Source organism: Staurois parvus, unplaced genomic scaffold, assembly GCF_062004578.1.
Source record: "Staurois parvus isolate SC_StPar_1 unplaced genomic scaffold, SC_StPar_1.0 ptg000233l, whole genome shotgun sequence".
Taxonomy (NCBI): domain Eukaryota; kingdom Metazoa; phylum Chordata; class Amphibia; order Anura; family Ranidae; genus Staurois; species Staurois parvus.
The window spans coordinates 3,653,356-3,671,497 of record NW_028318029.1 but is presented as its reverse complement, the minus strand read 5'-3'; the positions used below and the strand labels follow the sequence as shown (position 1 = coordinate 3,671,497).

The window sequence follows — 18,142 nt, the reverse complement described above, 5'->3', positions numbered from 1 at the left end:
CCAGGGGGATAGAGTATACCGTGGCCACCAGTCCTATGAACAGGATATGAGGACAACATGGCTGTTTACAGAACAAAGACATCTGGTTTTCTGACTAGGACTGTGCTGTGCACCATAAAATCAAAAGATTATGGACATAGAGCTGGAGCATGGCATTGCACCCGCAAACACTTATCATGGTTGAAATGCATTGCAGGCTCAATTTAAAAAAAGTGCACTTTTTTTTGCACATAAATGTGCATTTATTCTTTTCTCTTTTTTTTTTGCTTAAAGGTGGACTTAGGTTTTAAATAAACCTAAATCTGAACTCCAGGGTTTTTTTAAACTTGCATTGGGAAAGCTTGGATTTAAGCAGATCTTTGCCCCTGCTTTTGGCAAGTTTCAAGCAACGCCTTTTTTGTGCATGTGCAGATGCACCCATGAGGCTGTGCCCAAACCATCATGCAAAGACAGGGAAAGTTTTAGACTTCCCTGTTAGCAGTCTTCGTGCATGCGTGGGAAACTGGCACATGCGCAGATGTGCTGCAGGATCTCTCAGGAACTGAGCCCTCTGGCACGTGCCGGGGGGGGGGAAACCACTCGCCTAGGTGAGAATAGCGGAAGTCCCACTGTCATCAAAAGTAAAGTATATTAAAAGAAATCTGTAAGAGGGGGAGGGGGAGGAAGAAAAGCAGCTCAAGTTCTGCTTTAAGGATTTAAACTTCTGACACTATGTTTATGTTTATTCCTGCCAAGTCCATGCTTTCCTGGTGACAACCACACCTGAGTTTATTGAAGAGATTATCTCCCAATTAATGTCAGAGACCGAAATAAAAACCTGACAGAAATGTTAACATTTCTCAGCTCTATCAATAACAAGAGAAATGCAATAAATAAACATACCTCTGTGTATTGATGGAGACAAACTTCCCAGTATTTTATGACTAAACTTTTTCCAATGTACAAGGTGTATCTGCATGTATTATAATGACAAAAATTAACCAGAAAAATAAAGGACAATAAATGCCTCCTTTAAATGTGTCATGTTTCTGTTTTCAGGATAATCATCCATTAGCCAGTCTCCCTTTACTTGGCTATTCACTCACCATTCCCTCTGAATCAGAGAACATTCATAAGGATTATGTCTTTAAACTGCATTTCAAGTCTCATGTGTACTATTTCAGAGCTGAAAATGAATACACCTTTGAAAGGTAAATAATAGACATGTTACTGCATTCCTACTGCAGCTCAGACTAAAGTGAGATATCAGCTGTCATGCCATTGCGTTTCCCCATAAAGCTCACCTGTCATGAAAGAAATTAGGGGCTGACCGCACCAGCACCTTCACGTGAGAGAACGGAGGTGAATCACATGCTCATTGATACCTGGGAGGTATTCTACTTCGCTCCTGGTGGTTGGTGTAGTAGTATTGTAGTGAGTAAAGTCAGGTGTAGCTGGGGAAGGGGCATCTAAATGATCATTTTGGTCTACAATGCATAGGGTTAGGAAAGGTTCTCTTTGTTTTAACACTTGTGTAACACTTAAGAACATAAACTCAATAATCAAATTGATTTCTCCTATAGACAATACATCGGTATGGGGGGGTCAGTTATGAGATTTATAGCTTTGGAAGAAATCATATCAGGGTAGAGCCAAATAGAAAAAAGGATCCCTGGTGTGTAAATATATACCCCAAACAACAAAATATAAAGTTGGGGTTTTTATGTTGTTTGAAGCACCATGGTGTATACTGGAATTCCTCATTGAAGAAAGTGGACCAAGAGGAAAACATTTCCATATAGGAGTGAAAAGCAGGGGCAGTATTTTGCAGAATATGGTGTTCGGAATGCATACAAACAGGTTCTGTTCCTTCTCCGTTCGGCCCAAAATGGAGAAATAATTTTGGTTGGAATTTGGGTTTTAATGAAACGTATCTCGTAACAAGGAAATATAGAAGTCTACAAAGATAATAATGTACTTTCTTCCCATGTCTTGCTTGTTACCTTTAGCGCCACTTCATACAAGTGTAACTTGAGTTGCGCAGAATTGCATGACAAGGGAAATGAATTTATATTCAGTGGTACCTGTTCAAATCAAAGCGACTCAGCACAGTTCCATTTTGGAAAAGCGTCCTGTACTGCTCTGGTGCAACTTTCAGTACAACTTGGCCCATAGAATATGCAAAATCACAGCAAAGTTGCACTACATAATCATCCTGAAAATTGCAGAAATATTGATAGCAATAGTATGAACCGAGTCTTACAGTTGAGAACTTTGATCTTGTAGGACTGGCTGATTTTGATAATATCAGAGTCTTTGAATGTCATTTTTACTAGTTTCTGCTTTAAAGGCTATATGTTAAACAATTCCCCCGCAAACTGATTTGTGTTTTCTGCATCTTGTAGGTGGATGGAAGTGATTCGAAGTGCCACAGACTCCATCAGTCGCTCCCGCCTCTTGAGCCATAAGGAGTCTCATTTGTACTGAAGTCATGACTCTCCTCCACAATCCCAGCTGCCTTTCAGCAGGAATTTGATACCAGCCCTTGGAGTTTTGTAAGGCCAGCTGCTCCACAAAGGACAAGAGACTGCCTCTCAGTGACTTTTTCAGCTTTGTCAGGACAGATACCTTTTTAAACTTTTTTAAGTCCATGAACCCTTTCCTGCTCTGAATTAACCCTTTGCTGACCGCAGGTAGTTGGTCTCATCCTGTACAATACATTTTGACAATTTGTTTGAATAATGTGTGCCAACATTAAAAACCTGTTGTCTCTAGTCTAGTGACAAAAGATTAATCTTGTATTCATATTTCTGGTTTTTAAATGTATCTTTGAATTCAAACACGTGTGTGCATACACATGCAAAGAAAGGTCAATGATTTTTCTTTCTTTTTTTTTTTTTTGTAAGTTATAAAGCTTTCTTCAATGCAATATTCATGCAGTATAGCTGTTGTTTCCATAATGGTTTACATACATTCAAAGCACTTTAATCACCTCAGTTGTGAAAGCCAAGCAGCAGAAACAGTAGTAGAGCGTTCTAGAGAGTAGAGATAGAAGACTTTGCATTAGACCATGTTTCTTGTGCTCTGTCTATAATATTTTTTACACATTGTATTTTCATTTTTGCATCACAACCATTGCTGTATAATGATTGTATAATGAGTAGACTATTTTCTGTCATGGAGAAGCATTGCAGTAAACTTTTTATCCAAAAACACCATCATCCTGGCTTACTGCTCTTTAGTTACATCAAGATTCATGTAAAATTTTACTCTGAAACATTCATGGTTTTTAGTCCGTTTTGGTTTACTTTTTCTTAACTTCGGCGTTTCAACCATTTTTATATCTATTTTTTTTTCTACCTATATACACCAATCAGCCATAACCATATGTCCACCTAATATTTAGTAGGTCCCCCTTTTGCCACCAAAACAGCCCTGACTCATGGATGCCACTAGACCTCTAAGGGTGGTATCTGGCCACAAGCTGTCAGCAGCAGATTCGTTAAAGTATTAAGAAACAAAAGAAAAAAAAAACAGATTTTATTTTTTTTTTTCGTTTTGGATAGAGTGCAGAGAGATTAGAATTATTGTTAGTTTTTATTGTCTGTGCCCCGGTTTCGGAGATTTTACCCTATTTGTCCTGTTTATTATTGTTATTGAAAGTGAGAGTGAAAGAAAATCCCAAATTTTGGGTTTTCCCCAGTAAAGTATTAGAGGGTAAATCCTCCAATGGGGTCATTAGTTCTGGTGAACTAAGGGTGAATACCCTTAATTTGAAGGATTTTCTCTCACTGCCTGTTTGACTATTTTACAAGAAGTGAAGGGAAATCTTCACAATGGGACACAGATGGTGAAAAAAAAATCTGACGGGTTATATCCTTCCATTACTCTATCTAAAATGGAAAAAAAAAGCTTTGCCTTTAGTTCTACTTAAAGACCTGTTAGTCGTTTGCTGGTGCCAGAATGGATCACACCTATTTTTCCAGTACGTTCCACAGATGCTCAATTGGATCCAGATCTGAAAAATCTGGAGGCCAAGTCAACATCTCAGACCACTCTTGAACCATTTTTGCAGTGTGGCAGGGTGCATTATTCTGCTAAAAGAGGCCACTGACATCACGAAGGGATGTACTGGGTCAGCAACAGTGTCTAGGTAGGTGGTACAAGTCAAGTAACATCCACTTGAATTGCAGGACCAAGCTTTCTCAGAAGAACATTGCCAAAAGCATCATACTGCCTCCCCTGGCTTGCCATGTTACGATATTGCAGCTTGGTGTCAGCTCTTCCCCAGGTAAGTGACACACATACACACACGTCCATCTACATGATGTAAAAGAACACGATTCATCAGACCAGGCCACCTTCTTCTATTGCACCGTGGTCCAGTTCTGATGCTCAATCGCCCATTGTTAACACTTTTGGCTGTAGACATGGGTCAGCACTGGCACCCTAACTGGTCTGCTGCTACGCAGCCCCATTTACAGCAAACTACGATGCCCATTTTTTTTTCTTTCAACATATCAATTGCAAGGAAAACCTGTTTACTTGCTGCCTAATATATCCCTCCCACTTTCAGATGCCATTGTAAAGAGATAGTCAATGTTATTCACTTATACCTGTCAGTGGTCATAAAGTTATGGCTGATCATTGTATACAGTCTTTCCAGAACACTATGGGTTAGCTAACGGGACAACACATTATAACCGCTTCTTTTGTCTGGTGGAAACCTCCCTGTCAGTCCTCTGACAAGGAGTGAGCTACTGCTCTAAAGAATTCTTCCAGTTCTATAAACAAGGGACTTCTTTACCCACAGGCAAAAAAAGTTCTCATACTACTGAAGTGAAGTGGAATCCAGTGTTTCCCCTCTGTTTTCAGCTGGTGATCTGGCCAGTAACACACCCCTTGTATTAGTGCCCCCATTCTGGATGAATAAGCACAGGATTGTCTTTAGACAGCAGCATTGTCAGTCTGAGGGGAGGGGAATGTTAGATGTACTCAGATTTAACTACACTAACAAATTGAAACTAAACTCCAGCTCACACTTTATAGGCAGTTAGAGCAAACAGGTTTTTTTTTTCTTTATGGGGAAAATGTTTTACATAAATAAGTTTATCACTGTAAGCATTTGTACTTGTGCTATGTGTGCAACTTTGTTAACTTTGTACTGACATTCACTGTAGATCACAAGGACAGTGTGATTTGAATGCATTGCAGAAAACTGGGATGGAACTAAACAAAAAAGAAAAATAGTTTTTAACCGCTTCCCAACCGCCCCTAAGCAGAAATACTGCTACAGGTGGGCACGGGTGTGCAAAATCACGCCTGGCCCGTGATTACCAAGGATCTCCGACCAAGGGGAGAACTGTTTTGTTTACTAACAGTTCTCCCTGTCAGCTCAGGCACACTGCTTTGGATGGTTGTGCACATCACAGCTATCTAAAGCAGTGTACTTACAGTGAAGCACAGACACCGCCCCATAGTAAAACACACCCAGCATACAGTTTATTTATTTCAGGTACTTATATAGCGCCGTCAATTTTACGCAGCGCTTTACATATATATATTGTAAATTCACATCAGTCCTTAACCCTCAAGGGGTGTACAATCTAAGGTCCCTAACTCATATTCATACATACACATACTAGGGCAATTTAGACAGGCGGAAACCCACACAGGCACAGGGAGAACATGCAAACTCTAGACAGGTGGTGCCGTGGCTGGGATTCGAACCAACAACCCTAGTACTGCTGGGCAGAAGTGCTAACCATTTAGCCACTGTGCTGCCCCAACAGTTAACCCTTTGATTGCCCCTCATGTTAACCCCATCCTGCCCAGTGTCATTAGTGCAGTGTCAGTGCTTTTTTTTTTTTTTTTTTAGCACTTATCACTGTATTGGTGTCACTGGGGATGTCAGTGACGCCAAGTCAGTTCCCCCCCGTGTCAGAATGTCCGCCACAGTCCTGCTATAAGTCGCTGATTGCTGCCATTACTAGTAAAAATGTAAAAAAATTAAAAATCCCAGTATACGTACCGCCATTTGTAGACGCTATAAAACTTTCACATAAACAAATTAATTTACACGTATTGGGTTTTTGTTTTTAGCAAAGGTATGTCGCAGAATACATTTTGGCCTAAATTTATGATGAAATTTTATTTTTTACATTTTTTAACTGGATATGTTTAACCACTTGCCTACTGGGCACTTATACCCCCTTACTGCCCAGGCCAATTTTCAGCTTTCAGCACTGTCGCACTTTGAGTGACAATTGCGCGGTCATGCAACACTGTACCTATATGAAATTTTTAGCATTTTTTTTTCACAAAAATAGAGCTTTCTTTTGGTGTTAATTGCCACTGGGTATTTTATTTTTGTGCGCTATAAACAAAAAAGAACAAAACATTTGAAAAAGTTTTTCTTTTGTTTCTATTATAAAATTTTGCAAACAGGTAATTTTTCTCTTCACTGATGTGCGTTGATGAGGCTGCACTGATAGGCAGCTCTGATGAGGTGGCACTGATAATGCTGCACTGATTGGCAGCACTGATGGGCGGAACTGCTGGGCACAGGTGGGTGGCATTGATGGGTACTTGTGGGTGGCACTGATGGGCACAGGTGGGCAGCACTGGTGGGTGGCACTGATCATCAGTGCCCTGATGATCGGTGCCAATCTGTCCTCTGACAATTGCCAGTTATCGGCAGTACTTTCCTCATGCTGTGACAGCGTGAGGCAAGTGCAGCTGATAATCGGCAACTGCATTTACCGGTGATCTGCTGTGTCATTGGACACAGCTGATCACGTGGTAAAAGGCCCGTGTTTTCCCTTTTACCACATCACGTGATATGCTGTGTCCATAGGACACAGCGATCACGGAGATCGCGGGGGGATCGCATTCTGTGAGGATGTCCTCCTTGAACTGAACATCCGCGCGCTATAGCGCGGTTACCAAGTGGTTAATAGCAAAAACTCAAAAATATTTTTTTTTCTTAGCAAAATTGTCGGTCTTTTTTATAGCGCAAAAAACTAAAAACCGCACAGGTGATCAAATACCACCAAAAGAAAGCTCTATTCGTGGGGAAAAAAAAGGACATCAATTTCATTTGGGTACAGCATTGCATGATCGCACAATTGTTGGTTAAAGTAACGCAGCGCCGTAACGCAAAAAAATGGCCTGGTCAGGAAGGGGGGTAAATCCTCTGGAGGGCAAATGGTTAAAATAAGCAAAGAGAAAATATGAGTTGCTATACATTCCCTATTACTGACTTACAGCAACAGTGTTCAGTTGGTGTTGTCACAGATAAAACTGAAGCTTTTCCTGTTTTGCTTCACAGATGTGAGGCCAGTTTGACCAGAGATCTGCTTAGCAAGGCCGATATTCTAAAGTCACAGGTTCAATAAAACAGGAATGTTTTTATTTCAGGTATCAAAAGACAAAATGTATTTATTATTTTTTTTAATCTTTAGTTAAAGTGTTACTAAACCCAGGACCCTGCATTCACTATATTTGGTCTCCCACAGTGCACAGAACATGGAAATGCGATTATTTTAGTAAATATAAACTGCTAAATACCTTTTCTTATCAGAAGTTAGAGCAGTCTTGTGACTTCTATCAGTGTCCAGCACAGCACTGGTTACAGCTTGGAGGAGTTTTCTCTTTCTCCTGTAGGAGGATGCAGGACCTCTCACCTCTGTCTGGACAGTGCTGATTGGCCCTGTGCTGATCATATGCACTCTCCAAAGGAAAAAAAAAACCTCTCCAGCAGCTAGCAATAAACACCAAACTGGGCATGTGCAAATGCCTATAGTTCAGTCTGTCTTATCAGGAGATAAGAGGTGGTTGCTTGAAAAAGGGGAGGAACAGAGAAGTAGGGATCAAATGGCCTTTTTACACAATGCAGAGGATTAACCCCTTAGGTTCCCCAGTGAGTATATCAAGCATGCTTTACTGCATATACAGACTGATTTTACTGTTGTGGGTTTTACTAACACTTTAATAATTTTTTTACCCCGAAGCTGTTAAGTGATCTGAATGATTTTCAAATGTTGCAATATGACATTCAAACCACTAGAATTGGGGATTTCCTAAAGAAGCTACAAAGTTTTTACAAATATGAATCTGCCATCTCACTTTCTTCTGACAAATTGGGGTTTATTTATTAAAGCTGGAGAGTGCAAAGTCACACTCACTTCTGCAGAGAAACCAATCAGCTTCCATGTTTCATTGCCAAAGCCTAATTGAAGCTGAGATTAGAAACCGATTGGTTTCTATTGCAGAAGTGAGCCTGATTTTGCACTCTCCAGCTTTAGTAAATAAACCCCATTTTGTCACTGCACTCTAAAGTAGATATTTATCAAACATCCCGCTGGTATTGCAATTGTGTGCGTATGTTAAATATTTCTGTTGTAAGACTTTATAAAGATTAGATACCAGATGCAGTCCTTTCCATACAAAGCTTTTCATCTATTTGATAGCAATTGCTGTTAAATGAGGACCCTAAAAGTCCTAATTTAGTTGTAAGACTTTTTTCATCTCATTCTCAAAGGGCTTTCCAAAATGAGTAGCTGGTGCCCATTTAGACCTCATGCACACAGGGCGTTTTTGCAGCCACTAGGGGCATCAGGTGTTTTTTTTTTTTTGTTTTTTTGTTTGGTTGTTTTTTTTTTTCTTTTGCTTCCAAGTGCCCCCCCAGTGGCCAGAATAAATTATTATTTGGGCCAATTAAATTAATTAACTCCAAGCACTTGTAAACGCACCTGAACACTTGTAAAAGCGTTAGATGCTTTGACAAGCATCAGGTATTTTTTCTGCCAAAACACTGCTGCCAAGAGGAGGAGCGGTTTTATACTTCAATATTTTTATTGAAAAATTGGTATACAGTAGAATACAAAAATATAGCAGCAATCGCCACCTACATGGTGAAATGGAGTGCACAATCATATTCATAAGCATGTGAAAGAAAAACATTATTAGACATTGGTGATATGTAAAAAGAACACCATCTCCACCACGTAGCAAACTGTCCATTAATCAATGAACCCAGATAATGTAACAGAAATGCACCAAAAGTATACCACCAATTCAAGAGAAGAGAAAAAAGGAATTAAGAAAGAAAACAAAACAAAATGACAAAAACAAAAAAAAAGGGGTTGGGGATACCAAAGGGGGAGAGGAGATAGGGAGGGTCAGCTGCAGTACTTTTAGGATATAGAAATATAACTGTATAGGTAAAGGACACACAGTGAGCGCTCTCAAAGAAACAGCAGCTGAACATCCAGGATAAACGCATGTAAAAATCCTCAGTAAAACATATATATATAAAAATGCAGCGCTGTAAAATGATCAAATCATGCAAATCAACACAATAATAGTCCTAAAAAGGTGCTCAATAATTCCCAGTGCTAATGGAAAGAATGCAAACTAACCAGAAACGCATTTAAAATACGCATGTGTGTAAGAAATCCTGGAGATTCCCCTCTCTCCCTCTGGTCAGAAAATGGATATGTGCTGAAATGGATGACGATGACGCCCTCTTGTAGGAAAACGAAATCCTGCAGGTTAGGAAGCTCCCAGGATTTCGTTTCATGCGCACGCACTTCTTCTGAGGTAGAGCAAGGACCATGTGCGCATGAAATGCGTCAGCAGGAGCCTGTGGACGTCGTTGACACTACGCCGCCGGTGCCATGTGGAGGCCCGGCGGCCACCTATAATTTTAAGAGGGTCAGTGGGTCACTTTCACTTGCCACCTGATTATATGTTTTACTTGGTTTTTTTAAATAAATTGAAGTAATATACTACACTATGAGTATCTCTCTGTGTTCTCTGTGAGGGGCCTTTCTCCCAACTTCACAGCCACAGAGTGATTTCAATCCCAGCCCTGGTTCCATTGAAGAGGAATATCCTATCCTGGGAGCTTCCTAACCTGCAGGATTTCGTTTTCCTACAAGAGGGCGTCATCGTCATCCATTTCAGCACATATCCATTTTCTGAGCAGAGGGAGAGAGGGGAATCTCCAGGATTTCTTACACACATGCGTATTTTAAATGCGTTTCTGGTTAGTTTGCATTCTTTCCATTAGCACTGGGAATTATTGAGCACCTTTTCAGGACTATTATTGTGTTGATTTGCATGATTTGATCATTTTACAGCGCTGCATTTATATATATATATATATATATATATATATATATATATAAATATAACTGATCCACGGTTGCCACGTCACCTCAAATCTAGAGACATCATTATTGACAATGCTTGTAAGTTTATCATTATCCAATTAAATTTTTGTTTAACCCCGTCTAGCGGGATCAGTGCTTGTCTCCAACTTCTAGCTATGGTAATGCGTGCTGCCAGTAAGAGGTATAAAATGAATTTAGTTGATTTTTTGGCAACGTCAGCGGGTAGCAAATGAAATAACGCCACTTCCGGAGATCTACGAATATTAATTCCTGTTACCGAATAGATAAAATTAAACATTCAGATCCAGAACCTGTTCACTACCGGGCATTTCCACCAGATGTGGAACATAGTTCTCTCTTGTCCACAGCGTCAGAAGCAACTAGGTGATGCAGAAGGGTACATTTTAGCAAGGCGCGTAGGAACCAGATACCAGCGAAGTAGCGTTTTATAGTTGGATTCGATAAGAACCGTATTGATCGAAATCTTTGATAAAGTATGTGCCGCCTGCCGCCAAGTATCCAGGTCCAATGAGCGATTCAAATCCCCCTCCCATTGAGTCATATAAGATAATTTCGTGAGTGGATCAACAAGGGAAGCATAAAGAATGGACAAAAGACCCCTCATCATTCCAGTTGCCCCACAGGAGACCTCTAAGAGAGTGAGTGAGCAAGGTTCTGAAAGTAATTTGAGTTTGCTAGTGATAAAAGAGATAAGTTGGTAGTATCGAAACAATTCCCCCGGGAGGCATCTGATACTTTATCAAAAGCACTGAAGTGAACAAGGACGAAGCCATTCCAGGTAGTCTATGATACGTAACAAGCCCTTATTCATCGGAGGAGCGTTTTTAAAACGTCCTGTGTTCATGAGGCCTTACAGTTAGCATATTTCATGCTACAATTTACAGCTTTGAGATTTGGTGTGTTCAGTTGGCTAATTCCAGGCAATCTAATCATTTCTATGTAATCTGCAACAGCCAGATTGTATAGAGCTTTTCACATTTGTTATGGGAGGCTGTGCTCTATTACCTTCTTTCTCTCTGATGTATCACCAGTTTTTTTTGTTTTGTTTTTTTTTTCACTTCCATGTTCATTTGGATTTGATTGTTGGCTTTAAGAGACACTTTGTGTCCTTTTTATGTAGCAGGCTTTTTGTATGAAAGAGTAAGTGATGTTGCAGTGGATGTGTTTGGAAACTCCTATCTTGCTTTATAAAAGAGGTACACAAAATTAATTTCCAGATCTCTGACAAAAAGGAGTATATACAGACAGGGACACTGCAGCTATACCTGCATGAATGCATTTCAAAGTTTTGTTTTCATTGTTGATTGTAGTTTACCTTTAAAACACACCTGCTCCGTAATAGAGAGAATTAGGGAAGGTCAACATTAGATGTTGCCTGGCTGGCTGTGATTTAAATTCTAACTAAAGGCAAATGTTGTTCCAGTTTTGGAGAGGGATTAGAACACCTGTTAGATTTTTATTGCTACCTCTGCCCCTGTTAGGCCCCAGTCACATTGTTGCATAGTGGGAAGGAGAGCTATGCAAATTTCACACGATTCTACATGTCACTTGAACAGGCTGCCTTATGTGTGTTTTTTTGCTCAAAAAGAAGCTCCTGCTCCTTTTTTGAGTGACAAGCTTCACACAATTTTTAAAGGAGTGTTTTGCAGTGATTGTCCCATTGGGGTGCCATTAAAGGATAATGATGCCCAGTTGCATGCAGCAAGGCCTGATGTAAATTGGGCCTTAGGGAGATTAATAGCTTCTATTTGTCCTGTTTACCATTATCATTGAAAGTGAAGGTAAAAGAAAATCAAATTTGTGGTTGTCCAAAGGATATCTTCGGATGGGGATGCTAGTTTTGCTGACCTGGGGGGGGGCCCAGGGATTCCCTTCATTTGCAGGGATTGTCTCACTTCCTGTTTTTAGCTATAGGACAGGAAATTAGGGTGCATCTCCCAAATGAGACACAAATGGCAGAAAAATTGACTGAAGTTATAACCCACCCCTGCTCTATCCAAAATGGGAAAAAAAAAGTTTAGGCTATAGTTCTATTTTAAAGTGACACTAAAGTTTTTGTTTTTTTTTCTTCAAAATAACAAACGTCATACTTACCTGCTCTGTGCAGTGATTTTGCACAGAGCAGCCCTGATCCTCTTCTTCTGGGGTCCCCTCCAGCACTCCTGGCTCCTCCTCCTCGAGCAGTGCCCCCAGGAAAAGCCACTCGCCCTGGGGGCGCCTCTTCATGCTCATCCCCGACCTGCTGCTTTATGCATCCATAAGAGACAGAACTGTGGCTTGGCACCGCCCCCCTCGCCTCATTGTCTCACTGTGATTGACAGCTGCTGGTGCTAATGGGCTCCCATTGCTGTCTCAGCCAATGAGGAGGAAGAGTCCCCAGACAGAAGAGGCAGTCAAGAACGTCGCTGGATTGGAGGGGCTCAGGTAAGGATTGGGGGGCCATTGCACACACAAGGTTTTTTTTGTTTTTCCCTTCATGGATAGAATGCATGAAGGTAAAAAAAAAACAAACCTTGAGCCTTTAGAATCACTTTAAATACTCTCAGGGTTCATTCGCACCAGCAAATTCCTGGTCTCCACCACTGCATTTTGTTCTAGCGCAGTCCAGGTCACCACACAGTGGCAGCTAAAACTCAGTGACATTTCAATAAAGTTTGGAAAAAAGTGAACAGTTCAATGCACCAGCATAGTCACTTCAACACTGCATTGGTCTGGCCAAACCGCACTGCACAGCAGCCACTTTTCTGAAATACAGCAGCTGATGTGAATGAACCCCAAGGGCTTGTTCACACTATATGGCTATGATCTGCATTTTCCCACACTGGATAAATGCTGGTCACAGCTAGGGCACATAGAAAACAACTGTTTCTTTATCATACAGCACAGGACACAGAGCAGGCTATTCGTGACTATGTGGTTTATAGGCCACCTATAGGTGAATGGACACTGGCCAACCAACCTGAGAGGAGGTCCTCCCTTATATAACCCCGGCTATACAGGATGCACCTCAGTTTGTTCACCAGTGTCTGTAAGGTGGATGGTCACTGAAAGTGTTGCTGTGCTCGTAGAGCATACCTGAAAGTCCAGAATGGTTCCATTAGAGAATCAGGGACTTTCATTGGATCCATTCGAAAGCTATGAGTTAAAATGGATGGCACCCAAGCCTCGCTGGATAAGGAGAAGGATCCTTGAGGTGTTGCCTATAATGCAGCCTTACAGAGCCATGATGGGTGAAGGTTGTTGACTGACGGAAGTCAGGGACCTGCATTGGGACTGGTAAGATATCTGCTTTTTTTTTTTTTTACTCTCTGTAAAGAGAAACAAAACTCTAAATTGGAGGGAATAGGAGAGGTGTTGTGACTGAGTTTCCACCAGGGAGAGAGATCACAGTTGTTCCCTAGATGTGCTTTTTTATTTTCGGCCACTAGAGGGAGTGCGGCCAGAAATGGAAGTCAACCATATTTTGTTTATCTTGAGGCCAAGACACCCTCTGGCTGCTGCTGAGAAATCTGTGGACGGGACACAGAGCGGGCTATTCTGTAGGGGCATGCGAGTACTCCCCTGAGGGGGAAACATGGACCAGTCAGTCAGGAGCCGCCCTAGATGGCTCATAAGGCAGCATTTGCATTAAGTGTTTTTACTTCAGCACACTACTTGCATAGCTGCATCATTGTGATCTGTATTACTAGTGGAGGTGCACAAGTTTGTGCTATCTAAAGTAATGTCTTCCAGAAAGTGGAGTGGGGAAGTTACAGCAGGAAAGCTCACTCATATACCACCGCCAGGTCCTGAGGAACCTAGCCGAAGGTCTGCTGTAATATCCTCTCCTGACAGACCAGAAATGACTGGGCAGTCTGATCCACTGTGTCTATCTGGCATTGTGGCTACTACTGGGGCTTCTGCCTCAGCATATGTAACCAAGGATGATGTTGTTTCAGCCTCAGCAGGTTTAGAAGATAATATCACTGGGATGATTGCATCAGTTTCTCAGGGGACTAAGAAGCGGGATAGATCCCCATCTCTAGAATCACCAATCCTGGAGCAGAAGTGGGGGGAGCCTGAGGAAGAGCTGGAGGAAGGAGAGGCATAAGAATTTCTGTCTGAGGAGATTTTTAGTCCAAGACCTCACTGATATGGTAAGGTCTCGATTCAGGCCACCTCTGCTAGAAACCTCTGAGGTTACTTACTCTTCCCTGTGCTCTTTGAAGCCTTCACAGAGTACTCGGGCCTTTCTGGAGTATTCTCTTCTGGATAAAATTTTGTTCCACCAGAGGTTTTCTGTTTTGTACCCCATTGAACAAAAGTTTAAGAAATGGGGGTTGCCTGTAGTGAATGAAGCTGCTTCATCCCTGAAATCTTTAACAAGGACCCAGCCGATAAGAAGCTGGAGTATCTCCTTAAGGCTGCCTCCTCCCTAACAGGTTCTGCTGCACAGCCAGCCGTGGCAGCTCTTGGCATTTGCCAGAGTCTTTCTGACCGTGTCAAGTAATGGATTGGAAGACCATCACTGCAGGGGGAATGCTCAGCCAAGGATTTGGAGGATGTTCAGTATGCTTTGTTTCGCGGTTGATGCGCTTAAGGATTCAATTCAGCAAATATCTCGCTTGGCCCTCTTATCAATGTACATGCGCAGGGTTTTGTAGCCGAAGAGTTGGTCAGCAGAACTGCCATGCAAAAAAATTGTTGGCAGGTTTTTCCTTTCATGGGGAATGATTGTTTGGGGAAGATTTGGACAAATATATCCAAACGAGGGCAGAAGAGTACTTTAACCCCTTGAAATGTAAGAGAAAGTGTCAGGGGCTTCGGTTGCTTGGCCCTCATCTAACAGGGCGTTATTTTACCACACACAGGTCCCAGCCTCCAGGGGTAGATCTCAGAATTAAAACCCAAGGATGGCGTTGATGCAAAAGTCATCTAAGACAGATCCCAAGTCCACCTCCTGAAGGGGCGCCCCCACTTATTCAGGTGAGGGGAAGGCTTTTGAATTTTGTAGACATCGAGGATACATACCTGTACCTACTGTTATTCATTCCACACCAAAGATGTCTGCGGTTTGCAGTAGGGATTCAGCATTCCCAGTTCATAGCACTACCATTTAGACTGGCCATGGCTCCCAGACTTTTCACAAAAAATCTTGCTCCAGTGTTGGGGCTACTCAGAACTCAGGGAGTATCGATCACAGGTTATCTAGACCACAGGTCTCCAACCTGCAGCCCGAAAGCCTGATGTGGCGCTTTGCTAGCCTTTATCAAACCCTTGGGGAACTATTCCTTCCACTGACACCAACAATGGGGTGCTATTGATAACACTTGTGTGGTACTATTCCTCCCATTAATACCAAATATGGAGCACTACTCTTCCGCCTACTGACCACTATCCGAGGCCATGTTTACTCTCACCGATGCTGGGCCCAAAACATTTTCTACTCCCACTTGCCACACTCTGGCCCTCTTAAAGTCAGAAGGACCACAAACTGGTAACAGATCTGAAGCAGGATGTGGTCCTTATGACGCAGATCCTAGAACAGCTGAGGTGAGTGCTAAGCCTCAAGAAGTCCGCTCTGGAACCAGTGCAGAGCCTGGAGTATTTGGGAATGGTCCTAGACCCAGTTCAGGCAAAGGTATTTCTGCCTCCAGGGAAACGTAACCTGAGGAACGAGATTTGCATTTTGAAGGCCAAGAAGTATCCTTCAATTCGCCTCTGTTTGAGGTTGCTGGGGAAGATAATATCCTTGTTCAAGGCTATTTCCTATGCTCAATTCCACTCCAGATCGCTGCAAAAGGTACATTCTGTCTATTTGCAACAAAAAATATTCTGGCCCTGGATTACTGCATTTCTCTGTCTCCAGAGGTGCAGCAGAGCTTGAATTGATGGCTGATAACTCACAATTTGGAGAAAGGAAGATCCTTTTGACCAGTGGTGTGGAAGTTGGTAACCACCGATGCAAGCCTTTTAGGGTGGGGAGCCGTTCTGGAGGAGGCCATAGTTCAGGGAACATGGTTTCCACAGGAAAGGGTTCTTCCCATCAATGTCCTGGAACTTCCAGCAGGGAGGCTGGCTCTGGGATACTGGACATATAGGTTTCAGGGTTGGCCTGTAAAGATTCGTTCTGGCAATGCCACAGCAACCACCAGGGCAGGACCAGGAGTCGAGGTGCTCAGAAGGAGGTCAAATACATTCTAACCTGGGCAGAGAGATATGTTCCAAGTCTGGCAGCAATGTTCATTCCAGGTATGGAAAATTGGCAGTTGCCAGCAGTTGATTCCAGGGGAATGGGCTTTGCATCCCAATGTTTTCACGGAAATCTGCCAGCGCTGGGGTTGCCCGGATGTAGATCTATTGGCATCCAGGTTCAACAACAAGGTCAGACTTTTTGTGTCCAAGGTAAGGGACCCTCACACGGCAGGTGTAGATGCCTTAGGGAGTCCTTGGAACCAGTTCTCACTGATTTATGCTTTTCCTCCAATCCAGCTGCTGCCACGTCTCTTGTGCAGGATTTGGGAGGTGTCTATTCTATTGATACGGATTGCTCCGGCCTGGCCCATGAGGACATAGTGAAGATGGCAGTAGACGGGCCGTGGGCCCTGCCGTATCAGCAAGACCTGTTGTATCAAGGTCCTATCTTGCACCCAGCTTTACGGTCGTTAAATTTGATATTGTGGCTATTGCAACCCAAATCCTGAAGGATAGGGGAGTGTTGGATTCTGTCATCCCCATCATGTTGGGTGCTAGAAAGGAAGTTTCTAGGAACATTAATTACAGAACCTGGAAGGCTTACTTTGTCTGGTCTGAGGTTCACAAATGGCACCCACGAAAGTATGTGATTGGCAGGATTCTGTCATTTCTTCAAACAAGGCTGCAGAAGAATTTGACTGTTGGTACCATTAAGAGCCAGGTTTCAGCATTGGCTATTTGTTTTCAGCGGCCCATTGTGTCTCACTCTTTGGTCCGCACTTTTTTTTACAAGGAGTGAGGCGTATGGCTCGTCCTGTCAGGTTGCCTTTGTGGCCTTGGGACCTGAACTTGGTTTTGGAGGTTTTGCAAAAGCCACCATTTGAACCTTTTGGAGATTCCACTGGTCCTATTGACTTGTAAGGTGTTGTTTTCAGTGACAATCACTTCTGTGAGAAGAGTGTTAAAGCTGGCAGCTCTATCTTGCAGAGAACCATTTCTGGTTTTGCATCATGATAGGGTGGTATTGCGACCTCATCCATGCTTTTTACCAAAGGTGGCTTCTGTTTTTTATTTCAATCAGGACATAGTTCTGCCTTCATTCTTTCCTAGGCCTCAGTCAACAAGAGAAAGATCTCTGCCTAACCTGGATGTGGTTCGTGCTGTAAGGCTCTTCTTGAAGGCAACAGTACAGGTCAGGTTGTCAGATGCTCTATTTGCGCTGCCAGAGGGGCCTAGGAGGCGACCAAGGCGACTATTTCTCATTGGATCCACCAATTAATCATTCATGCCTATGAAAGGTAAAGTCCCACCCTTACAGGTTAAGGCACACTCCACCAGGAGCATCTTTGGCAATCCACCATCAGTGGCTCAGGTTTTCAAGGCCGCTACATGGTATTCGGTTCACACATTCACAAGGTTCTACCAGGTGGATGTCAGAGCCGTAGAGCATTCTGCATCTGGCCACAGTGTTTTACAGATGGCTGAGTAGGTCCTGAGGGATTGTTGATGTTGGCTATCATGGTGTCACCCTCCCCTCAAATTTCTTATTGCTTTGGGACATCCCACATAGTCATGAATAGCCGTGCTGTACAATAAAGAAAATTGGATTTTTTTTTCTACATACTTACCTGTAAAATCTATTTCTTGGATACATCACAGTACACAGAAGTCCCATCCGTCTTTCTGGAATGTCATTGCTTGCTGCAAAAACTGAGGTACTTCGTGTATAGGAGGGGTTGTATAGGGGAGGACCTCCTGATTGGTCAGCCAGTGTCTATTCACCTATAGGT

General features: G+C 42.5%; 1 protein-coding gene across 2 annotated transcripts in view; it reads left to right on the top strand.

The window, feature by feature from the left end:
- Positions 1-3,200, top strand: part of FARP1 (FERM, ARH/RhoGEF and pleckstrin domain protein 1) — a 269,344-nt gene extending 266,144 nt beyond the window's left edge. For both annotated transcript variants that reach the window (XM_089679976.1, XM_089679975.1), the window contains exons 26-27: positions 1,039-1,190; positions 2,385-3,200. In XM_089679976.1, the coding sequence (XP_089536102.1) occupies positions 1,039-1,190; positions 2,385-2,466 (234 nt within the window). In that variant the 3' untranslated portion in view covers positions 2,467-3,200. The remainder of the gene's footprint in view (positions 1-1,038; positions 1,191-2,384) is intronic.
- Positions 3,201-18,142: the final 14,942 nt, after the last annotated feature.